The 26,973-nt window shown below is 39.4% G+C and overlaps 1 protein-coding gene across 7 annotated transcripts in view; it reads left to right on the top strand.

Annotated features, from left to right (window-relative positions):
* Positions 1-26,973, top strand: part of LOC135468200 (pharyngeal muscle protein 2-like) — a 68,605-nt gene that overhangs the window by 24,261 nt on the left and 17,371 nt on the right. For 2 of the 7 annotated variants that reach the window (XM_064746321.1, XM_064746320.1), the window contains exons 3-6: positions 184-1,005; positions 12,988-13,164; positions 15,752-15,815; positions 23,807-23,833. In XM_064746321.1, coding sequence (XP_064602391.1) covers positions 184-1,005; positions 12,988-13,164; positions 15,752-15,815; positions 23,807-23,833 — 1,090 coding nt within the window. Of the gene's footprint in view, positions 1-183; positions 1,006-6,230; positions 8,444-9,158; positions 9,213-12,987; positions 13,165-15,751; positions 15,816-23,806; positions 23,834-26,973 lie in introns of those variants that run through there. The other 5 variants (XM_064746318.1, XM_064746319.1, XM_064746315.1 and 2 more) reach the window with 5 other exon arrangements.

The raw sequence follows: 26,973 nt of genomic DNA, 5'->3' as shown, positions 1-26,973 counted from the left end.
TATAATTTTACGAGTCTACACAGGATAATGCACTCAGTATATGCTTAAATAAACACCTTGTACAAGGGTGAAGAATTACAGCACATGGAAACATGATGTGAATAAACCAAGAAGTTGGACATCCATAAGGAACATATCTTGTTTATATTATTCATTCATTTTTGTCTGTTTTTTTAATTACAGAATGGGACCAATGCTGAGAATGGTGCTGGCAATGTAGATTTACTGGGTGAATTTGAGTCTGGCCAGTCCAGCAATCCTATGTATAACCTCCGAGACGACGATGATGATAATGAAAACCCAGAGGACCTTGCTGCACTCATCAAACAACAGGCAGCTTCTGATCCAGAGGTCAACGTCACAGAAACCATCACCACCACCGACGATGGCCAAACCACTGTCGTGACCACACGCCGCTCACGCAGCTACGACAGCGACAGAGAATGCTCGCCAGAAGTCAAGCAAGTCGTGGAAGAGATGACCACAAGCACAGATGATGGCATGACGATCAAGAAGGTTACAACAACAACAACAACGACAGAAGGCGAGTATTATGATGATAACAGTGGTGAAGAAAGGCCGTTTCAGGACCAATTCTACGACGAAAAACTGGAAGAACAGTCGTACAACGAACAGCCGTCAGTTGAGCAATCGTATGAAGAACAACCCTCAGTTGAACAATCGTATGAGGAACAAGCATCTGTTGAGCAATCGTATGAGGAACAACCTTCAATTGAGCAATCTTATGAGGAGGAAGCATCAAATGAGCAATCTTATGATGAACAACCATCGGCAGAGGAGCCATTACAAGAGGAGAGGCCATCGGATAACTCAGAGGAGCAGGTTTCTTACGATGATCAGCCGTCATTTGAGGAAAATCCCTCATTTGTGGAGCTTCCTTCCGCAGAGGAGAGCCAGGAGGAGGCACGGTGGAGACGCAGCCAAACGCCAAGCCCCAGTTTCAGCGACAGCGAACCGCAAGAGATACAGGTTAACGACAAACAGGTAATGTGGGTTTGTGTTGTCATTAAAGTATTCATTCCTGTTATACGTAAACATTTGTAAATTTATGTTTGTGATTTTTGAAAGCCGGGTGGTTTTGCTAACATGTTTGTTTATGGTAATGTTCTGTACCTACGATCTATTGTCTTGTATTCCTGTGCTTGTCAGCTGTGTTAAGTCATTACTGATGCCTCTGTCTGTGTGGCATGATGTATTTGTCTTTGATGGGTGTTGTAGTATGTTGTTGCTAATCTGTTAGTCCATTATCAGTGGAAGAGGGCTGACTTCTTAACTGTAGTTGTACTCTATAATCTTTGTAGCATGGTTTTCACTAATAACTGGGTCATTAGTGTCTCCTCTTATAATACATCATAATGTATTATCACGATCGTTATAGCCCATTATGTATATTTCATCGCAATTGGTATTTGGGGAATCTTGGTGGTTGAAAGTGGGAAGGGTTTGTGGGGGGGGGGGGGTATCTGTGCATATACAGCTGATATGACAGCTTTACCTCCCTGGTGAGTGCGCTTTAAATTCTGAAGCTCCTGAAGCAGCAGCTATTTCTTTAACCAATTTAACATTTCAAATGGTTGAGGAGGAAACAAATAATTAAAAAGGTTTCACCTTTCCCTGTGATAGGTCATCAGGGACATGCTTCTTGCATTAGCACTTGAACAGCTGGAAACCATTACACAATACATTTCATGATGTTGTCTGCCCCAAACATCATGCTTGCAAATGTGACTGAACACCTAGACATACCTACATGTGGATTCTTCATGTGCAGATATGGTCTACACACATCGTTGTATTTGTTTGGAATAACCTGTTAACAGTGTGCTGGATTTTAATTGAAGAAGTATTGGGCAGAGTAAGCTTTCTCAAATGAGAATTATAATGAGTGATGTACAGTGTTAGGAGCAGTGCTGGGCGCAGTGCTGAACGTGTAGTTAAATATATGGCTATCTAGTGAATGATGCAGTAGTCATGCACATGTTATTTACACAGTTGTCCCCCTTGACAAGGCTGCTGATGTCTGCAATCTCAAACATTAACTATTCTAGCAGATGGTGCACTGTGATTGAATGCTTGGAGAGTAGCCTGAAGCATAAGGGTTTTTTGACAAAAGTCTATTGAAATAATGACATAAGATTGCATTGTTTAGGGTGATAATGTCTTACAACTTTTTATATATGATAAATACGAGTTTGTTTTGTCTCAGCATCATAGTTCAGCGCATAGAAAACAATTCTTTGTCCTTTGAACTGGCTATTTACTTAAAGTTGTAGACATTTAAATACTGCAGCTTCACCAAAAAACTTGGCATGTATAAAAAAGATCTTTTGTTGCATGAACGTCAGATACAGAGATAGATGTTGCTTTGACGGATAAGCAAATGAACAAAGTTATTGTTTGATCTTGAGTGATATTTCAGATCGGTGGCATTGTCCTCATTTCTCAGCTGTTTTGCATATGACAGAGCAACTTTCAGTGATTGTGCACATATTTAATTTGATATTAGAGACAAAACTACATTGGCTGGGTTGTCAGATTTCAGGGCTTTATTTTATCAATGTACACAGAATAATGCTTAAGAATATGTTTGAAAAACATCTTGCAAACACTTGCAAAATTACATCAAATGAAACCTTTCATAGTTGACTGGTGTTTTATGCATACATGTAGGTATATCTATGTACATATAGCTGTCTTTTAGCATGGACTGACTGCATACCCTAATTGAAATGTTGTTCTGTGAACGGTTTTTGAACAGACAGATAGTAAATGGTCCAGGGAGAGATAATGAATGATACATGAACGTAAAGACATAATGATGCTAATGGACATCTGTGATCATCATAGTTACCTGCCTGTGGCCAGATAGTTGCACCACCCTTAACGTATACAGCTGAGTTAGACGTACTCAAGCGTGAATGTACCTCAGCATATTCAAGTCTGATACATGTATGTTTGGAGCATGGGCGCTCGTTTGTATTATTAAACCTCTCTGATATAATTTGAAATTACATTTACTTACAGTATTTGCACAAAACACAAAATTGTACATGTGTGGCAAGAGAGTCTCATAGCCCTAATAACCAATGCACAGGCTTTCTTTGTGGTACTTCATAATATATCTAAAAGCCTTAAAGTGCTACTTCAGTCTTAAGAGAAGCTACACAGAAAAATTAAAATGGTATGAAGGATGCCATAGGGAACAGAGCTGACACCAGGGTTCAAAAAGATTTACGACAAAAAATACTATTTAACTTGTATTAGTGAAGAGTTCTCAAGAACAAAATCTTTGGCAGTTTCCATAAAATTTTCCTTATGTGACGTGATGATTTTCCTAATGTGACATTGAGTCAAGTAGATGTGATGTTGAGTAAGGCAGTTGTGCTGGAATGACGTCACGTGCGTTTGAAAGTGCGACGTCATTTGTTGCAAAGTGTCAGAGATGAGTGACGCCAAGCGTTCTTGAATGACGTCACACCAGGCAAAACTTTTGTTTCGATACCATCCTCCGAAACTAGTGATGGCGGTTTTAATACATTGCTGTTTTTTAACAATTCAAGAAAGCAATTCAAACTATCCCAATCCTTATCATTTAACCCTCCTTATAAGACATTCAGGTCTTCACACTGTAGTAGTAGCTCTTTAATTAAATAACCACGAAGCTTGGCTTTACATTACAGGAATGTAATAACACTTTTTAAGTATGATCGATTAGCTTAAAAGTGATTACCCTATTTCATGTACAAGTATGACTTCATGTCACATGCCTGTCTTTGTTAAGCTTGTACAGGCGAGGATTGTGTGCTATCCTTATACCATACTAATCATGCAGCATAACCAAACCAAACTAAATTTACATGTACATGTATTCTAATACTATCCACACATTCATGATTGCAGGTAGGCCTCTTTTAAGTGGACTACTCTTTTTATAGATTTATTGCACTTTAATATTTAATGAGGAACAAACCAATTTAGGAGAGTAACTAGCTTTATAATCGGCACATGGTTTTAAATTTATTTGTTCCTGATTTTACTACAACACATGTACATGTTTAGACTTTTAGTTATTGTCATATTGTCAGGCCCCATGGTTGTTTTGTGTATTAAGTCATTGCATGGGACTGATACTATTTGCCAGATCATGAATAGTACACCAGCAAAGGCTGACCATCAATAGGGCGATATTTAGGTCAATCGATCTGCGGCTTATCTTTGTGACCATGCTGATAGAATTGAGAGTGGAAATGGCGTGGGCTCTAATGGAAGTCCGACATAGTTATGTAGCTGATTTCATTGATGTGATAAAAAGCTGATGGGCTTGTATGTAGTGGGAACCTGCTGAGTGTACAGAACATGGCTGTACTATTTGGAAAGTATAGTATGGATATAACATATTGTTTGATGTAGGCTTGTAAGTGTGCCTGCCATATTGGTGAGGGAAACAGAGAAGAAAAATTATTATGCAGATTAATTGGACTCGTATTGATCCCAGATGTGTCCAGTATGTGGTCATGTGATTATTGACTTGTGATAATTGTTGTGTCAGGCCTAAGTAGCAGCATTTTTAGAATAAACCTAGATCGGGTCAAAGGTAAAAAAACAAACAAAAACAAGTAGATCCAAGAAAGGAAAAAATCAGTTCAGCTTCACTGGCTTGGATTTGTCAGTCTGCTTAGGGATCAACAAATCCAGGTTAAGGAGCAGAGAACAAAAACCTGACATGCTCTGATGTAAGAGATTGTCCAGGGACTGAGACATTGTGGGACGAGGATGGTACATGACAGAGCTTGAGCGTGAAGCAGACATAAGACAGAGGAGGTTGTGTGAACTGGGGCCGGACCAGACCTTCGCATCTCCACAAGTCTGTCTTACCACATGATATGACATCACTGACGATTCATCAGCATTGGACCCACTCTGACTCTTGTAATGTTGTTCAGGCTTCAAACAAAGGCAGCGGTGTGCTTCAGGCCGTATCTGTAGCTGATATGAATGTGATCAGCCTCGAGAAGCCATGTGCACAGAGATTTGTGAGGGGATAAAAAAGCTTTGGCAGGGAATGCCTGGGTTTGCAGCCACTGCTACTCATCCACATCCAGTTTGTTTTTAACTGTATCGAGCCACAAATGCTCATTGCTGGCCGAGACCTCAACACTATTTGTGTGATTTTCAACAAGTTGTGTGATTTTGACTTCCTCCCCCCACCCACCCCATCCCCCAGCCCTAAATATATGTCTGCTGTCTGAGGACAGGATCATTGGTGGATACATGGGGGGTTCAAGGCTCTGTTGATTTGTCTCTTGCTAGACAATTGCCAATCAAGAGGTTGGTACATGGTTGACTGGATATCAAGATGATGTGAACACCACAGCCACTCAGCTGCAGTTCCTCGTCCTAAAGCACATGTAAAACTTGACAAAAGGAATACAGGCGTTTGAACACGTATATGGCTGTATATGTTGATACATGTACAGTTGGCTGTGTGGTTTTCTGGAATAGATCCTGTCCATTGACCATTTATATGTGTCCAAGTTCAACGGAATACAAATCGAGTTCAGATGGGTATAAACAGATGTTAATAGGGATGTTATGTATGCCATCCACAGGCAGGTAATTCTTAATGTACCCTCACAGCACAGGGTCTATGGAGGCTTCGGTGACGCTGAGGACAAGAGAATCTCAGGTATTTAGGTAATCGGATCTGCAAGCAACCCAAAAGGCAGTGCCCTTTAATTATGAGCTGACCCAGCAGTACAGACAACCAGTTGAAGCTGCTAACAGGGATGTGCACCAAAAAGTGCCAAATCTGACCCACGTGAATGAGACTCTGAGGATGTTTTCATTGATCCTGTACGTAATAATTGGATACATTTCATGATATTCATGCATGTATGCAAGCTGTTACCTGAGAAGGCCTCAGGAGAGCGTCAGCTTGTTTTCTGGTGGCCTATATCGTACTGACTTGTATGTTGTCCTGACCAGTGTTGGTTGACTGGTATCCGTAACAGATCAGTGTTTCAGATGCTGCTCTCATGCCCGGAGGATTTCATGGGTGTATGCTTAATGTGCAATATTTCATCTATTCAGGTGTATATTAGAACCAGGGAATGCCATCACTAACAGCGTTCTACAAACAGCGCTCCCCCCTTCATAAGAAGGGATCTGTGACATGCTTGATGTACGTTTTTGAGTACATGGTGGGATTGGTGAATAGTGTTCAACTGGCAAGAGATCAATACATGGAAATTGCCATCCCAATAGACTGGTTAGGCAGGCATTTTTATTAGCTTTGCCTCCTTGCCCTTCAGTACTGTTGCAGTTGTGGCTGTGCTTTTAGGGGAGCTGGGGTGTGTCTATCCTTGATGTTCAGTTGGATTTAGGGGAGATGCCTTGTGACAGTTGGTGTCATGTAATACCTGAGAACCACTCAGCCACAACTCCTGCTGGGTTATGTACAGATAACCAGACAAAGAAGGACATGAACAGTGATAGTTACCAGGATTATTTAATATTGCCTATCTAACCTGAGAACATTAATTTGATGTCAAACCGACAGGTGTTTTTTATCTGTACATTGGAGGTTACAAGTGACTCATTAGGAATTTTTGAATATTAATAACTTTGTCAGTCAGGAAACTGTCTGGTTCATTTGTGATCACAGTGATGATTGTAAACATGAGGTATTATGAACATATGAGAACCAGTGCTTGATTTATTTTACCTCTCTTTGCCCACACAGACTGGAAATAAATATTGCTGTGGTCCATTAACCAGTTATTACTGACACAGTGACATGTGATTGAGCTAATGCACTATTTTTTCTTCTGGATTGCCTCCTCACACCTGGGCAAAGTGATCAGTAGTTTTTATCAGCCTGTCTCTAGTGGCATGCACTTACAACCACAGGCTAGTCATCCAGGTCGATTGGTCAGGTGTTATAGGGGAACCTGCTGGGACAGAGGACAACATGAATAGACGCTGGACAAAAACACATGAAAGAAGGCTGAGATCTGAGGCCTGGATATCACTAAACAGGGGAGATAGACAGAACATCCTCTCTGATCATCCAAAATCTGCATTTGAAAGTGAGAGGAAGAGTGGACATGTAAATGATTCATGTATAAACAGAGACAGCTGGACATGCGAAAAGCCTGGTACCTGCACAGGTGAACTCATAGAAAGGGAGAACATGTTGCTTGAGTTTGACAAAATGGACAGCAATCACAACCAGGTAACCCTGGAGCAGCCTGGTGTGGGAGATGACATAGACAGAGCCACAGTAGAGAGACTGAAGGAATTGGCAGGTGTGACTAATGAGCTGAACCATAGCAGCGATGAAGACATCTCAGGTGACCATGTTGATAACATTAAGTACAACCGTAAAGGAGCTGATAAAAGCCATGCTGAGCCAAATCCATTGGATGAGACAGATTTTGTGGAAACCTGCCCTACAGATGAGGTTGTGGTTGAGTTTGGAATTGCTCGTCTAATCACAAGTAGCAGTTTCTCACCTGGACATGGCATTAAGAGATCTGTGGAGAGAGTGAGCAGACATGGTTCTGTTGGAAGGGGAAAAACTTCCATTAACCTTGTTAGCACTTGTGGTGACTTTAATGTGGAAGCTAATGATAAAGACATTCCATCAAGTATATGCAATGAAGCTGCTGATGAAAACAACAGTGCTATTATTGAAGCTTCAAATACATGTCAATATAGCCCCTCAAATGGAAATAATGAAACTGCCTTAAATAATGAACCTGCTGAAACATGTACAGTCCATACATCTGGGGCTATACATGGAGATTATGAAAGTTGCTTGATTGATGGAGCAGTAAATAATGGCAGTACATGTACCTCAAGTAATGGAAGCACTGGTTTTGACAATACCTCAGATGCGGGAATCACTGGTAATTACAGCACTTCAAATAATGGAAGACTAAAGGCTTCAAGTTTTGGAGCCACATGTGATGACAATTTGTCAGGTAATGATATTGTATGTGAATCCCCAATGAGTGGAACTGGAGTTAATGACAGTTTCTCAAGCATTGGAAGTACATGCACAGATAATGAGAGCACCCCATCACCTAATGACATTGCAGGTGATGACCATACCTCATGGAGTGAAACTCTAGATAATGACATCACCTCAAGTAATGAAATTGGAGGTATTCACCATACCTCATGGATTGAAACTCCAAATAATGACAACACCTCAAGTAATGGAACTCTAGATAATGGCAGCAGCTCAAGGAATGAAGCCGTAAGAGATGACAGTACCTCAAGTAATGTCACTACCACAGGTCATGAGCACACCATAAGTGATGAAACTGCAGGCCAAAGCTCTTTAAAATGTGGTGATCAAGATTCATTTGTAGAGACAACTGAGGAAGATACACAGTCAACAATACCAGGAGTCAAGGTACATGGAAGGCCTATACACATGTCTATTCCATTGGAATATCATCATTGCTGTTGTTATTCAAATTCATTTTAGGTAAATTTTGTAACAATGAATGATTGTGGAGCAGTAGCATACATTTGTTTCATTGGGATGTAAGTTGCAAATCTCTTATTACTGTAACTGTGATTTTCATGTAGAATGTCATGTTAAGCATACTCTGTACTTGCACAAGTTTTCTTAAAAAGGCTGTAAGGGAGATTTTGGACAGAATAATCCACATCTGTTAATTGAATCAAATTTCCTGAATTTGCCAGAATTCTTCAAGTTAGTGCCTTTCAGTAAATATCAAACTTGTACCTGCACTATTTATAGTGTTAAAATGGTTCTTTGAAAAAGTTATAGTGTGACCCGCATTCTAAATTTTAAAGACTTTGTTACCCATTGTCTGACTGCATAGACAATACTGATATTTTATGAAAGTTACATGTAATTATTTGGAATATGCTGAAATAATAGAAAAAATTTGATTGGATTTTCACAATTGATGTTTTGCCAAAAATCTACGCCACAGTCTCTGTAAATCGATTTTAAGTCTTGCTGATTGTACATAAAGCATAATTTTTGCGTCTTCTCTATAAGGGTAATTTGTACAGTACAGATGGTTTTCTGGTTCATTGTGCTCTGTATTCTGTAAGCAGATATTTTATGACTCATATTCTTGTTATTTTTGTAGTACTACACCTCGACCAGTTTTATCCATCTCTCCCTTACCCCAAATCATGGGGTTGTAAGTATAAACACACCTGTATATTGTGTGTAAAAACACTGGGCACACCTCACTGGGTCAGCTGTTTTATTAGTAAAGCAAGATTTATTTCTAGACAGTGGAATTTTGGTTTTAGCCAATTTTATTAGGTTTTTATCACAATATTATTAGATTTTTCTGTTGGTTTTGCTATGAACAAATCCCAATATTAATACCATCCCAAAATGTTTCAAGAGTTAATGAGATCATATTTTAGGAAACTGTCTGAAAGGATGTCTTTGGTCTCACACATTTACCTGTAAAGATGGCCTCCTGATACATGATCATGTGCATTCCACAGGTAATTGTGGTGAATGTAATCATGTAACTTAGCCTGTGGTAATGTCCGGGAATGTACGATAATGATCAGAAGACACTCTAGTACATTCTAATCAGGGGATAAGAATGTGTTATGAATACATGTTCTGCTGGGAAGGTATCTGTCATCTTCAAGCAGTACATACATGTATATGCACAGGTGTCTGTTATGTGTGGCAATGTGTCAGGATGTTTATCAAACTTTTTTTCTCAGGTTAATAAATTTTTCTCATAACTGGCAGTAGAAATTCAAAAAAAAAAACCCACAACAGATTGCATGGGGATACTAAGGATGTCCATGTCTAAATCATCAATTTGCATGGTAAAATAATGAAGACTATAATTTCATGTACGTGTGTTAAGTTTCTTTCTGTGTACTTAGTGACGTGCACAAACCTGTACACACACTTCACAACTTTGGTTCTTTAGTTCAACACTGTGTAGTTTTTCTGATTGAATATTCACTACATGTTTACTTGACACACTATTTTGCTTCTATGTAGGATAAATAAATATTGTATAAAACATAATAACTGTAATGTACTTACACAACCATATATTGTGGCAATATGTACCTGTACTTACACACCTATATATTTATGTTTCAACCCCTTCATATTGTTGAAGAAATACATTGGTGGTTTGCATCAGTGAACAGGTTGGAAGGGTTTACTATATGGCTGTTTATTATACATGTAATTCATGTTGGATAGGAAGTTCCCCTCTCCCTGTATGTAATTGTAGGCTATATATCTGGGTTATGAGGACTTTTTGTGTATTATAACAGATTTAAGTGCACAGTTTTTGGTCAGTTATTTTGTTCCCCAGTCTATTCGTGGATCAACAGTCGTGACAGCAATGTCAAAAGATTTTTAAATGTTTTCTGTGAGTGTGTGTAGGATTAGCCTTTAGCTACATGGCTGTATTACATATATATATATATATATATATATATATATATATATATATATATATATATATATATATATATATATACATACATATACACAATACACACATATGTACATGTAGATGCCCCAACATTTCTATAACAGTTACTCCAGCCCAGATATACTGTATAGTGTGGTATACACAGACATAGATTCCCAGAGTGAGGTGTGCCGCTGTACTGATAACATGACTGAGTGGAGGACCCAGCTAACCGGGGTGGGTGCTGTGAGTGTAGTTGTGGGTGGTGGTGGTGATGGTGGTGATGGCTGTAGATTTAGACTCTCAATATCAGCTCATGTCTCTGTAGTTAACACAATGCTTGGATCCATGTAGATGTGCTGCATTCTTCCCTTCTATCATCTGGTAGAAGGATGTTTCTCCAATCAACTTTTTTTACCTGACATGAAGATGCTGTATATACCTTCTCTTTCTGATCTCTAAAAGCAGGTTTTTTTGCTGTTCTCTTCTTTGATCATTCTTTATCTGTAGGTAATGTCTGCCTGTGAGAGGTGGGCTGTTACTTGTGGGGCTATAGTTGTCCTGTTTGACAGTTCTTCACCTCCACATGCCTGTAGGTAATGTCTACCGGTGTGGGGTGGGGTGGAGTGGAGTGGGATGTTACCTATGGATTCATAGTTCTCTTGATTGACAGTTCTTCACCTCCACATACCTCTAGGTAATGTCAACTTGTGTACGATGGGGTGTTACCTGTGGGCTCATAGTTCTCTTGCTTGACAGTTTTTCAAATCCACAGATCTGTAGGTAGTGTGTACCTGTGTGGGGTGGGGCATTACCTGTGGGCCTATAGTTCTCTTGCTTGACAGTTCTTCAAATCCACAAACCTGTAGGTAATATCTGCCTGTGTGCAGTGGAGTGTTACCTGTGAGTTCATAGTTCTCTTCCTTGACAGTTCTTCATCTTCACATACTTGTAAGGAATGTCTGCCTATGTACAGTGGGGTGTTACCTTTGGGTTCATGGTTCTCCTGATTGACAGTTCTTCATCTTCACACATACCTGTAGGTAATGTCTGCCTATGTATGGTGGGGTGTTACCTGTGGGTTCATGGTTCTCCTGATTGACAGTACTTCATCTTCTTATACCTGTAGGTAATGTCTGCCTGTGTATGGTGGGGTGTTACCTGTGGGTTCTTGGTTCTTCTGATTGACAGTTCTTCGTCTTCACATACCTGTAGGTAATGTCTGCCTGTGTACGGTGAGGTGTTACTTGTTGGTTCTTGGTTCTCCTGATTGACAGTTCTTCGTCTTCACATACCTGTAGGTAATGTCTGCCTGTGTACGGTGGGGTGTTACCTGTTGGTTCTTGGTTCTTCCTTTTGACAGTTCTTCATCTTCACACATACCTGTAGGTAATGTCTGCCTATGTATGGTGGGGTGTTACCTGTGAGTTCATAGTTCTCTTCCTTGACAGTTCTTCATCTTCACATACTTGTAAGGAATGTCTGCCTATGTACAGTGGGGTGTTACCTTTGGGTTCTTGGTTCTTTTGCTTGAGAGTTCTTCATCTTCACACATACCTATAGGTAATGTCTGCCTATGTATGGTGGGGTGTTACCTGTGGGTTCATGGTTCTTCTGATTGACAGTTCTTCGTCTTCACATACCTGTAGGTAATGTCTGCCTGTGTATGGTGGGGTGTTACCTGTTGGTTCTTGGTTCTTCCTCTTGACAGTTCTTCATTTTCAGATACCTGTAGGTAATGTCTACCTGTGTATGGTGGGGTGTTACCTGTGGGTTCATAGTTTTCTTGATTGACAGTTCTTCATCTTCACATACCTGTAGGTAATGTCTACCTGTTTGGGGCTGGGTGTTACCTTTGGGTTCTTGGTTCTCTTGCTTGAGAGTTCTTCATTTTCACACATACCTGTAGGTAATGTCTACCTGTGTATGGTGGGATGTTACCTGTGGGTTCATAGTTTTCTTGATTGACAGTTCTTCATCTTCACATACCTGTAGGTAATGTCTACCTGTGTGGGGCTGGGTGTTACCTGTGGGTTCTTGGTTCTCTTGCTTAAGAGTTCTTCATTTTCAGATAACTGTAGGTAATGTCTACCTGTGTATGGTGGGATGTTACCTGTGGGTTCATAGTTTTCTTGATTGACAGTTCTTCATCTTCACATACCTGTAGGTAATGTCTACCTGTGTGGGGCTGGGTGTTACCTTTGGGTTCTTGGTTCTCTTGCTTGAGAGTTCTTCCTTTTCAGATAACTGTAGGTAATGTCTACCTGTGTATGGTGGGATGTTACCTGTGGGTTCATAGTTTTCTTGATTGACAGTTCTTCATCTTCATATACCTGTAGGTAATGTCTGTCTGTGTACGGTGGGGTGTTAACCGGGGGTTCATAGTTCTCTTGATTGACAGTTCTTCATCTTCACATACCTGTAGGTAATGTCTACCTGTGTGGGGCTGGGTGTTACCTGTGGGTTCTTGGTTTTCTAGTTTGATAGCCCACATGGCTTGTCTTAACAGGGTCATGAGAAGCATGAGTACATGTCCCTGAACCTAACCAGGAAAACTCAACGGCCCTTGGTCAGCAGTGCGGGACGCACAAGGCGAAAGATTTCCGAAGATAACCCCTATGAGGAACTTGACTTTACACCCGCAGTCTCCTCTAGCGGTCCACGTCGTCATGTAAGGAGCATTGAGGTAGGCAGGTCCACCATGAAGAGGTTAAGTGCATTGTAACATGGGGCAGATAGCTTCAATGAGGCACATGTGGTTACTTCAGCATAATTTTGCCATATGTAATAAATGTAGGAGTAGAGTACATGCAGTTTAAATGGGGTGTTCCTAAAAATGTGCCTAATGCCATAAACATGCATACCTGTACAAACCTCAGACATTCCATTGTGCGTTTATACACTCTGTCACAACCAATACCAAAAATCTCAACTTACAAGCATACAGAACACAGAAACAGTTTTACACCTTAGCAAAAATATTTTAAGGAAGGAAAAAACTATCTCTGTAAAGATCTACATGCTTATGTTTTGACATCGTTAATACAAAGACTGTACTGGCTGGTCTGGGTGTATGTATACAGTGATTGGCCACTGATATAATCACAGTAAATCTGGCAGAGGAATGATAAGCAGCTTCTCCCGTTGTTTCACTCAGCTGCTATATGACTCGCGTGGGCTATTTCAAGTTTAGAAGAAGGTAAAAGCGATTTAAATGTCTTTGTGACATGGCTTCACACAAACATTCTTTTGCAGTGAGGTATTTGTTATTAGTTCTTGGTTAGGAGGCAAGTTGAGGTTTTTTTCCCCATAGTTAGTGCTTGTTTGTGGAGGGCAAATCGAAGAATTCAACGTTTAATATTTTGAAAATCAGCGTCCATGGGGTTTTATGTTCGGAACATACTTGTTTATTGAATTTCCTATGAAGATGTGAGATTTGCCTTTTTTGGGGTCAGCATAATGAGCATATTGTATGAACTCCAAAGTGTGAACAAAGCTGCATGCTGGGTGGGTTAGAAGGTCAGGAGAAAGACACGGAACGCGGTTGTGACTCATTATTTGTCACCTTGTGAATAAGGGAGGAACTTTAAGATAAATTACCATATTACAGAATGAATGCTTAGGGTTTAATTTAACATTCAGCGCCATATTGCATGTTGTGCCTAATTTCTATCTTTCCAAAAAAACTTAAATTGCATACAATCTGTATAAATGTATGAAGAGTAAATGTTTACGTGAAATTAATCTAAGCCATATTTCACTTAGTGTGGCATGAGAGCAATACACAAGTTACATATAGATAAGACACACCCCCTTCCCCTGAGATCTTGTCAAGCTACCTGTATACACATGTATGTTGTGGACTCAAAGGACAGTGGGTTGTTTTTATGCATTCTGTGTTGTGATGCAGCATGTGGTCAATATGTGAATGAGTCTCCAGTGTTGTATGTTGTCAGATATGCATGCTCCAGCACTTGGTTTTCGTTATGAAATGTTTATTGGAGGAACGGTCGCTCTATATGACTCTATATTTCAACAGACATTTGAACATAATTAGTCGTTATTTACATGTATACATATATATACAGGTATATTCTATATACACAGTGTTAGCTTACATAATAAGACTTAAAATGTTTAGACTTACATGGACATGTGCAAGTAAGTTGTTCAGTACAGAACTTCTGTTCTCACCCTGTTTCTCACCCTGTTTCTTCTAACATTTGGGACACCTGACCTTTCAGCCAATATATATGAAATTCTAGCAGGAATATTGAGTTTCTTTTTTTTCAGGTGGTTAGACCATGTAATAAACATCATACTCATATCTTTAGATTTCCAAAAGGCAGGTAAAGAAATGAAATATTCTACTTTCGACACTACTGATATCTGTCCCAAATTTGAGAAGAATTAGGGTACATGCATACATGTAGTGCATCAACAGGTATTTAGGTGCACTATATAGAAAACTCCACCCTTGACACTTAGCTTAAAGACAGAGCTCGGCATTACCTGTACCTGTCTGTACTGCTTACAGACTCAGGGCCCTGGGGATATTGTCTCTAAAACTCTAATAACCTTACACGTTCATCCTGATATAGACCCTAAAACCACTTAGATGTAAATCTAAATGATGGTGTTTATTAATTAAAAAGATAAAGAGGACTTACCAGTTGAAGGTTATAGACAGGCTGAGGCTGAGGCAATGTTCCACCAGTAAACATTAAGTACAGACTAAGGTAAATGTAACATATGGATGGGGTTGCGTTGCTGAATTAGTGCCAAGTCCGTCCCAGCTCAAGCTCCATGTTTAGAAGTCTCATTCCAGCAATCCTTCATGCGCAGTCTCCCTTATTCTGAGGAGATATAGTTAGGAGCTGAGTGGTAAAGTGGTTATGCAGGAGATCCCACTGCCCTGCCCCCTTGCTTCTCTTTAGCGACTGTTCCCTTCTGTAGCGGAAATCTCAATAGATCCCTCCAGAGCCAGGCATAGCCACCATAGCACAACTTCATAAGATACCCTACAAATATAAATATCCTATCAGGACCCACTCAGTTGTTGTGGTGATAAATAGTGACATTTGGTACTGTACTTTGTTGCCTCCCCAGTACATCTGGACAAAGTATAAGCCTGTGTTCCTGGTGATTCCACTCACCCCTGTTGCTATAGTGTTTATCTGTAGATGTGATTGTAGTCCCTCAGTTGTTTTTACCTGGCCAAAATGTCTTCTCGCTGGTCCATTACTGAATCTGTTACTACTGATTATTCCCAGGAAGAAGAGATCATCAAGAACGGAGCTACCTTCTACAGAACAAAGGATGAACAACACTACTCAGGTGAGTTCATGTCTTCTTTTAGGATTTTTAACTGTGTTTTGTGAACCTAATTTGTTCTACAGACAATTATCAACAGATATTGTGAACAATTGTGAACAGAACAAGGTATTTTGCAGTGTGTACCTGAATGACCTGGAATGCTGACCTATTTTGCTGATGATGGGCGTCGTTTTGGGCTCCCTTTCTATCCAATGAACAGAAGCAGTATGTCATTGTCCATTTCATTCCTGACCATTATCATTGCTGGATCCAGGTATTAATCAAATGAAAGACAAATTGGGTATTATTAATTAGCAAATAGGCCAACTGAAACTTGGATTTTCTTTTAAAGTTTACATCTCAGTTGATTCCTCAACAGTTAATCAGTGTAGAAGCAAAAAAACTCGTCAAACTTTTGTGTCCAGTCATAGAACTTCATTTGATTTTTTATGTTAAACTTTTGGCCATTTGAGTCCCTCTCAACCACACGATGAGACTGCATACCCAACCGTGTTTGTTGAGGGATAATATGTATGTGGAGACATATACCCCCTGGTATACTTCAAGTTTTCTTAATGTATGAGTTTGAAGAGGCAAGTGTATTTATGCATTTTGCTCTGCTGTGGAAAAGAATTGTCCTCACAAGATGTACTTTATTACACATGGCTTGATATATGTATCAGTGTATCTGTATCTCTATGTACCTGTTATGTAAGCGGTTATGAAAAACCCGTCAAAGATATCCTATGACACATGAATTATACATGTGAACAGCCCAGTGGCTGGAACGACATTAAGTTATTGTCAGTTGAAAACTTGAATGGATTATTCAAGCTTCAGTTCTTGTACCTTTCACGTATAATTGATTTATTTGGAGGTTTTGTTCTGAATATTGTTTCCTTGAAAGGGTAAAATTGGTGATCGACAAACATTGTATGTGTATTATATCTTTTCATGAAAACTAAAAGAATGTCTAATATGGAATAGGTGTTTGGAGGGGAAGGTTTATTTATTTATTTGATTGGTGTTTTACGCCATACTCAACAATGTTTCACTTATATGACGGCGGCCAGCATTATGGTGGGAGGGAACCGGGCAGAGCCCGGTGGAAACCCATGACCTTCCGCAGATTGCTAGCAGACCTTCCCACAGATGGCCGGAGAGGCAACCAACGTGAGCTGGACTTGAACTCACAGTGACAGCATTGGTGAGAGGCTTCTGGGTCATTAAGCTGCGCTAGTGCGCTGACCAACTAAGGCATGGAGGCCCACTGGAAGGTTTCCGTGACAGAAACTTCACAGGTTGAAAGACAAGTTTGTTGTAAATTTGTCAGGTTTTACAGTTGTGAGCTTAATCACTGTAATATTAGTGAAATAATACTGAGTGCTATGTACATGTTACTTTATATGACTTGATAAATCAGATTCTTACATAATATTGAATGTACCTTGTAACTGGATAAAATGAAAAATTTTTAGACCGATAAGGGTTTCGACAGGGTTTTTTCTCCCTTCATCAACAGGGTTGTTCCTCCCTTCATCAACAGGGTTGTTTCTCCCTTTATCAACAGGGTTGTTTCTCCCTTCATCAACAGGGTTGTTTCTCCCTTTATCAACAGGGTTGTTTCTCTGCCTTCATCAACAGGGTTGTTTCTCTGCCTTCATTAACATGTGTTTGACACATACATTTACACACATGCCTTATCACTATATACACATGTGTATCTGCAATATTAAAGGTTATAACTTGAGCATCCCTTGGCAAGAATCACCCAGGTTTGTTTTGTACACATGGACATACCCCTGCCTGACTCTTCACTGTTTCTGTATTCACCCTCCCACACCTGGGCCCCCATGCATCACCAGCTGATCATCTGCTCTTCATTACACAGTCCCTGACACTATATATAGACAGGATCAGGTTGCCAGGGATATCCCAACCCAATTCCAGCTGATGCCAGCAACTGGATGTGTGCCTCATGCATCAGATATCTGGCTGCAGTGTGCTTTGAACAGTTTCACAGTATCATACGTTCATCATATACAATATATGTAGCTACAGTAAAGTTGTGTCATTTCACAGTCTGTAAAAAGAAAAAGGATAGCTCAGTTACATACTTTTGGTAACCAATAATGAAACTCTTTTTGATCACTCTAACTAAGAAACTGACCAACTGATTTCTTTAAGTCTTGTCTTGTACATGCAGGTCTTTAATAATGTTTTTCGGAATACATAAGTTGCGTGAAGAAGGGATTTGGGTTTTCATTCCCACTATGGTATTAGTCCATGCATCTGTGTGTTGTTCTTAAAATCTTCATGAGTTCACACCCATGAGAAACAAAAGTGCATGTACTTTATTGAGAGCTTACTGAACAACTGCACTGATTGTTGCCCTGCATACAGTATGGCTTTCTCCAATATGGCCATCAGTTCAAATATAACCCCCTGCACTCATTTGGGCTCTTTCCTGGCAGCAACTGTTATCACACGATCTTCTCACACATGGTCAGGGCTAGGTCATGTAGTATTATGGAAGAGATGTTGTAGCAATCAAAATGTGTTAGGGTACCACAAAGCTGCAAAAACTTCACAAGTGGGATGTTTTATGATGTTGCATATTAATGTTTTGTGTAATTTGTTTTATTCATCTAATTTACCTCTTTTACGTGTAGATGTCAATATAATCAGGAGTTTCAAAATGTGGTTGTAAGGTTTTTTTTCACTCTGTGTTCATGCATGGAATCAAGGGATATCATTTATCGTAAGCTTTTTACTGTTTTTTTTTTTTTCATTGTCAAGCTGTTGGGTTAATTCGGCCTACCAGTGTCTCTGTGAGGTTGTATTTCAGGTCCTTTCTTTTTGCTGACATTGTTGACTGTGTCACATCAGTCAAGATGATGTTGTACCTGGATAAACTGGTACATTGCCACAAGTACTACCTTAGACTGATAGATTTCTTCTCATACATTGTCAATTCTACTATTACCATTCTCCAAAGCAGTGCTGAACTGTTCTCGCTTGTGAGAAACTGGATATGTGCTAAAATTATCTCTGTTTGCTACTGGGCGAAGCTTGGGCATAGGAAAACAAGTTAACCTCCCATTTGGCAGTTGAGCAGATGTATTTATAGATGTGCAAGAGTATGTATGTAGGAGGCAGGAACTGGCAAAGTGTTCATCACTTGTGAAATCACGAAAAAAAGTCGCTCGATTCCCTTCTCAAAACGGAGAACATAGAGACAGATTAATTGGGAGTATCAAATTGATGTGCGCTGGACGGAGTGGTTTTTGGTGTTGAACATGGAAGGATCTGAAGGTAAAGCCCCCAGGTGATTTGACTTGAGGTTAACACTGGTTCTCTGCTGGCTTGCCTCTGCCTGATATACACTTACTTTCGAGACATAACTTTACTGCAATGGTAGACATTACACCAGTTAGATGTAATCTTGAATTTGGCTCTTGGCAGATATTAGATGTATATCTTCATTTCTGTACATGTGATGTTTAGTTAAAGAACTTATATTAACTTGTTATCTGTACTTCTCTGTCCATATATTTGTACTTATCATGTAATTGATTGCTAACCACTTTTCCTCCAGAATAGTCAGTGATTTGTAATGAAATCACTGTTTAACAGGTTTAACACATTTTATCCATAGTGAATGAAGGTTCAAAATCTCCTTCACCTGTCTAGCCACATGTAGCTGATTTGTCTTTGTGAGACATGAGTGACATGAAGCAATAGGCTAATCTCACAGCGGTGACAAACAGTGAGACTGAAATGACGTTTGTCTCCAACATAAGAACTATCGGTGGATATTCGTGAGTGACGGTCGTTGTTAAAAAAAACTTGATTTGAGCATGATGTGGATATTTGTAAAATCGTGGTTTTGAAGCACGAAATTTTACTATTATTGTTTATGTCAAGGCTGTGGCAGCTGCTGTTGTGCCTGAAAGGCAATGTAAGTTACGTAAATTAACTTTAGAATATATAAGTAAATGAATCTGGTATTAAGTAGACGTAAACACATGTGCATGAGATTTCATCGGACTGTGACAAAATTGCCCATCTTGCTTTTGTTGATGTTTTTAATATTATCCACATGTTTAAAAGTCTGTATCTCAAAGTGATAACTGTAACTACAGGCAAGACGTTACAGAAGACTACATCTACTTGTACATGCGTAATTCTGTAAGAAAGCTAGAAGGGATCCATTTTCTGTAACTGTCAGAAAATGTAGCATGCTAATAGGCCACCAGTATTTATACTACGATTGACTGGAGACAGAAGATTGTATTTTGTGTTGCACATTGAATAATGTTAACATCACAATGACCGCGTTGTCAACCTTGGATACAGAACTCACAGAAAGAACTGGCTCCAATGTCTGTCTGGGACACGAAGTGTAAACAAAAGATTCACACAATAATTGCATGTACACAGTAGTCTGCTGATATTTCTATTTAGGGGTAACTCTGTAAAATCTGTTAAGATAGAGCATGTCAGTATATAAGCAGATTGTGTGATGTAATAGGTGTGTATGGGCTTTGAAATTAACTTATACTTGAAGTTCTGCTCGCGGCTTTAAAAACATAGAATATTTACTGAAGAAAAGGATATAGATGCATCGTAGCTATTAAGTCATATTGGTGTGCAAGATACATTTTAATTAAGCCAGTAGGGATTTTATTTAAGCCTTTGTGTCATATGATATAAATTCATGTTCATTCACATTAATTGAAAAATTGAAAAGGGTAATTTAGTGCAAGGAGTTGTTTGTCGACATCAGCGCATCAGTGTGGGGATAGTGAACATTCAAAAGCATTAAGTTGTAGACAGTATTAATGACAGCTTTGGGCAGTTGGCAGAAAAAAGGCAACACTAGTGAGTAGTGTGAAGTTATCATTCATATATTTCAGTCTGGTTAAAGAAGGAAACAGACCATATTGAAAGTGGATTAATTGCCTATGATCATTTGCATTAGAGGTCACTAAAAATATCTTTATATCTACTGTAGCCTTACTATATGTTATGGCTTGTAAGCTCTACCGATGAACACATGTACATATATGGTGTACAATATATGTAGATCACAACATCAGTACAGTCATGTATGATAGATGTACTTAAATATGTCGACTTAAAAAATTGTTCATACCTACATATGTAGTTTTCACAGTCTGTTTGTGTCAAGGAGGGAGTGGAGTGGTTCTGTTGACAACTATCTGAGATGCCTGACAGCTCACCACAAACCACATGTAATAGCTTCAGACTTTAACTTCAGTGGGCGTACAAATTGAATTTCCATAAGTGGAGTTGCTCAGCCTGTATCAAAGACAAACTTCATATACTTGTAAGGATGAATATATGCTGATGCACACAGTAGCTCTAGTACACTTACATGTAAATTTTGCACTTGGATGCATACATTAAGTGTTACAATGTAAAATGATCAGACTGCTTTAATAGGTAGCCCTATGTCTGGGAAGGACCGGTTGTTTATGATAGGGTTGGGTACTGTATATGTGTGTGTGCACCAGAGGTGGGAGGAAATCAGTTCAGATAACTACAGTACAAAGTGTAACCAGGAGAAGTGAAAGCACTAAGGGGGTGTTGGTAGACCTTCTGTAGGGAGTGTACAACAGCTACATGTATTAGGTTTTGTAGCATGGCTGATGTAGCTGATCACAAGGATGCTGCTTCAGGTAGGCACCCACATGTAGCGCTTAGCAATTCACACCTGTTTGTTATCCAACCTTCTTCTAGGGGCTTTGAACACAATAGTCTCTGTTGGGCAACTCCCACCACATAGAGATTGTATGTCTGTGATGCTTTACTTGTGCAAATGCCAATTTCACTGTACATTTATATCTGCATGCATTTTGCAAACCCACCAAAAGTGCAGTCATGTTTCTTGTTTGCTTTTGAGTTAATTTTGGATTTGGCAAGAAAGCAAAATTTTATGGAAATCAGCCCAAATTTTGGTTTTATTATCATTCAGATAGTCAACTTTTACTTCAAATGATTATATAACATCTTCGAAATTCTTCTAACTTAAAATGCTAATTTAAGAAATATTTAATGACCTTTTATGGTTCCATTATATGACAGTGATATAAGATGCTGATAGTTGTTCTCATGAGATTCTGCTGTGATTGTAATACACATGTGTATTGTTTTGCCCAGATGCTACAGAATTAAGTGAGAAGCTTTTATGCATGGATTTGTTCCACCCTTCTGTGTGTGCAAGGTGGGGGAAACTTTCAAATGAGTGTCATTCATATGAGCAAAGTTTATAAACTTCTTTGGAACACGCTTTGTAACTTCCATACTGGGACTTACAGTTATTATTTAACTCTTAAGAGGAAATTGTGGTGAAATGTAATCTGTCATGGAGCTATATTTCAGAAATTATCTTGTGTAGATAAAGGCTCACAGCAGATAGCTTGGCCAAAAACACTTGATCTCGGCTCTCAGTGTTGACCTGGTCGGTACGCCTCTGTTGAGGTTTCTTCAATGTGTGTTTTACTCAACCAGTAAACTGGAGTCCTTCTGTTGAGTTTGTAGTAAATTAACCTTCAGTACAGTGTGAACAACAGCCTGAACAACAGCCTGAACAACAACCACCTACATGTACATGTGAATGATTTTAATTTTATAGTTACACATGTTGTAAATAGTTGTTTTAATGTTCTGTTTGGTGCAAGACTTTATTTTCCAGCTCAGTAGATAAATATTGTAAATTTTGTGTGTAATTACTTCTGAGTAAAAATCAGAAAATAAATGAGTATATATCTGAGTATTAATACCTCCTGTCCTTCAGTGATACATGTTCAAATACAGCCATAATCAACAACCCCCTGTTTTCTGTTAATGATTTATACATGGAATCAGACTGTTAGATGTTAGATGCTAGGGGCTAACATTCAAATGTCTATATGGGAAAATTTTATTTGAATTGATAGTTTATGTTCTGCGAGTAACCTGATTGTGGACATGTAGCTGTGTTGTTTCCACCTTGAGATTTAGGTGAGAATAACAGATTAGCTGGTGGAATTTGTAATGGAAGGCTTAGTCACAAGACTTTTGTTTTCCTTTGTATTCTGCATGGACAGCAGAGTTAACACAGCTCACCTGAGCTGTTACAGGCACATAAAGAAAATGCATTACACCCCAAGCACATTCATTTGTCCGACTGCTTTCCCAGAGCCTGGGAGCTACACTGTATACCCCTTTCATGCAGTATCTGTGGTACCATTGTACTATCTTAAGGCTCTAATGGCTTCTCCCACAATTGCTGTGAGTTGTTCTCAGTACGGTGTGTAGTAGACCAAGACTCAGTACTGGTGGCAGGTATGAGCTAGGTAGCTGAACTCCCCCAGAGTTGTGTGGTCAGTTATCATGGGGACAGTGGTCAGCAAAGTCTCAGATGGCCATTCTGAGGACAAGGTGGACGGTTGGTCTAAAGATGATGCTGACCAGTACCTTTATGACCTTCTTAAAACTTATGTCATAATCTCCTCAGATGAACTGACTTCGGTGAATGACCTGATAGTGCAAGATAGTGCCCTTGTTGTAGGATAGTACAGGGTAGTGGAGACTTGATTCAACTGGCATTTCCTCATGTTTGTATGTGCCTATCTCATACAAAACAATAGAGTGATCGTGTGCATATGTAGTATGCTCCTATAATTCTGCCATGCAGAAAACGGAGTAAACGGTTGTATAAAGTAGAATTGAGATGAATAGCTAATGATACCATGCACTTGCTATGAAATGTGCTGTCATGATATGTATGATCGTATTGCATTATGTTCAAAAAGCAGGCTGTGGATGTTTAATTGTCTAAATTCTTTGTGGCACATCATCAATATGGGACATTGGGAGTTCACCATGGGCTTCATTACCTATGACCTTTAATTCTGTATTTATTTAGATTTATATATGTATTGTTACATCTTTGAAGATATCTGTATTAAGAAGTAATGATATTTTTGTGTTTCTATTTTCAGAGCAAAGAAAAAGTGATGAGTTTGGCAGTAAGTATACTTTTTGCTTTTGCCTTCACACACTCTTCCTTATTATACTCATGTACTTGTGGATCAATTACCATTGTGTTCTTGTGTTGGACACAGTTGTCATCTACATGTTACAAAGGTATTAATTAGGCATTCTGTCTTGAGTCACCATATTCAGACATATCGTGAGGGTATTGCTTATATTTTTCTTGTCGTTTTTGACAACCTGGGGGTTTTCCTGTTAGATTTCAGGGGCCATTTTCACAGTTTCTTAGCTTTCATCAAACATTGCATACTTCTTGTGCATTATAAATAATAGGCAAAGTAGGCTAGGAAAAAAGTTTTTGGGAAAAAAAAAACAGGAAAAGTGTACCTTATGACTTTAAATGGATGGGGTTTGTCACCCTGCTCTCCCTCAGTAAAAACCTTCGATCCAAATAAATCCTAGAGTTATGTAATTTGATTCGTTTTAACAACATGACATCATCACAGGTAATATCTGTTCAATTTTTGTCCATCAAAAAGTCTTGTTTTGACTCGAATTTGATGCATAAATTTTCATGTTAAAACTCATAAAGACATGTACATGTGTAGCAAAAAGTCAGAAATTACAGAGTTGACAGTTTTGATTGTAATGTTTGCGTCCATGTAAATTTCTTCAACCTTATACCTTTATGCATGTATAGGTCAATTTGTCAGATATATTTCTTTTACAGTAATGAATAATTTAAGCAGTACTGCTGAATCTCGAACATACTGGGTCTCCTATGATAAAATTGATTACTGTCACAAATACATGTACATGTATTAACATGCTGACCTTGACCTATCAATTAGTATAATGCATTAGCATGAAGAGAGCTATTTGAGAGCTCTGAGGCAGCAGTTGCTCATTTTGCTTTGGGAATGCATTTCATCCAAGCCTCCATGTCTAACACGTCCTATCGTCTTTCACTTTTTTGTGAATTTTGCTTCAGTGTTGGGCCATACTGTACTGTATTGCAATCATTGCTAGTCCAGGTTTAGGGATATCTATAATTGACCCTGAGTATATCCCCAGGGTCAATGCTGCCTGTTATTTTGTGATTCTTTTCTTAATTAATGTGCAGTGATATTTTCCTTGACACGTCAGCTGTCTAATATAATATATCTAATATTAACTACTAAGTGATTTACTCTCACATGACCAGTTCAATTCCACTATTTTGCATTTATATTGATGTGAGGCTCTCTAATAATGGACCCCTCCAGTAATGCTAGAGTTGTTTTCAAGTCTTATGACTGTCCCTCTATATATGATATATGTTATTAAGGCTGTGAGACAGAATTTAGAGACCTTGTTAGGACCCATCAACAGGTAAATGTGATTTGTTATGCTGATAAACCTGTGTGTGCCTGTAGGGCAGGTGTGAACTTCCTGGTCACCTCTGCCATACGTAAGATAAGAGTCGTTCTGCTGCCTATGGACACATGCACAATGCAGCACCCCCAGAAGACGTCCTCACACACATTCTCCAGAGATTAGCTGGCTGTTTGGCTTTTTTCTTGGGATGTGTGTGGCCTGTGCTAAGTAAACCAATCACCCCCTACGGTCAGTCTCCTGATCTCAGCCTATTGATCCTTAGCTGACCAGTGCTGCCAAAACAGATGCCCTCATCTCACCGCAGCTAGTCTTGCTCCCCACTGAGCTACAGCTCTCTAAACTCCCCAGGTAGAGCCCAATCCTGACAAGGTCAGTGCGTCCGGTGAAACTGGCATTTTCAATGGCCAAAATACCTGCCGTTGTTCCTGGATTACTTTTATGTTGCGCCTGAGAGATTATAGACCTGATTAAAAGTAAGTAATATTTATAGAGAAACATTTAACCAAAGCCTTAGGGCATGCCGATGTTAAGTGAAGCTCGACGTCCCATGTTAAGAGGTGAATACCTGGCTCAGTTAAAGAGGGTCCTGATATAGATGAGACAGAAACCTGTGGCACGCTGAGAAGCAGGACTATATTGGACAGCACATAGTCACGACATTTGAAGTTTATCCTGCCTCTTTACTGTGGATGAGCTGAATAACTTACGCCGTTTTCTTGTGAAACCTGCAGACGTTGGTGGACGAGCATTACAGAGTTCGTCTGGATTTGCTCACTGTTATCACTGTTTGTATAGACCTTGGGTTGTTTTGATTAATGTTAATCTGACTGTGTTAATCCAAGAACCAGTTCTACGCTCTAGGGGTTTAGGTTATGGTCAGTTCCCTTAAGCCGTTAACGTTAAGCCACTTAGTCAAGTTAAGAGGATAATCTGGGGAATTATCAGCTATGGCGGCCACTCGTTCCCCTAGCCTGCCAGCCTGGTACAGCTCCTACTTTCACAGGATGTCTACACATTCTGTGCCCAGTCGGTCAGTGGAAGGAGACCACTGGACTCTCGGTAAGACCACAACTTCCATGTATGTGGATATTTTATGTACTCCAATACAGATTATGTTGCCTTTATAAGTGGGCACAAATCAGTTACCTGTTAATTGCTCATGTAACCATGCACACACCTGTAATTGTTAGACCAGAGTTGTGTATGTATATAACTATCTGTGTTCCAAAGGAATTCAGGGAATAACAGCCGACCCAAGTAGTCTGTCTTATTTACCTTTATATTTCTTACTACTTCAGAGAAGGTGCGTGTGTTTAAAGAGAGAATTCTTTATGTAACTCTTGTTTAAAGTCACATACATATCCAACATCTGCTGGGGTAGTCAGGTGATAGCAGGTGCTTGTTGAAATAGGCAGCAGATTGCTTAATTGTGGGTTTTTTTTTTCTTCTGACATACGTGTGTAGTTAGGAATTTGTGGTGGTGGCGGAGAGGCCAGTACACTTGTGGTATGACTTTATACAGTTTAGATAAGACAGCCATGGCCAAGTTAGCCTACATATACATAGGCATGGCCAAGTTAGTTACAGTGATTGTCAAGTTTAGAATACCAAGACATGACCAAAGAAAGACTGCAGAGACATGGCCAATTTAGAGTACATAGACATGGACAAGTTAGTTACATTGACTGTCAAGTTTGGAATACTAAGACATGACCAAGTTAGACTGCAGAGACATGGCCAAGTTAGACTGCAGAAACATGGCCAAGTTAGTTACAGTGACTGTCAAGTTTGGAATACT

This window comes from Liolophura sinensis, chromosome 6 (genome assembly GCF_032854445.1).
Source record: "Liolophura sinensis isolate JHLJ2023 chromosome 6, CUHK_Ljap_v2, whole genome shotgun sequence".
In the NCBI taxonomy this organism is placed as follows: Eukaryota; Metazoa; Mollusca; class Polyplacophora; order Chitonida; family Chitonidae; genus Liolophura; species Liolophura sinensis.
This window is presented reverse-complemented; position numbering and strand designations above follow the sequence as displayed.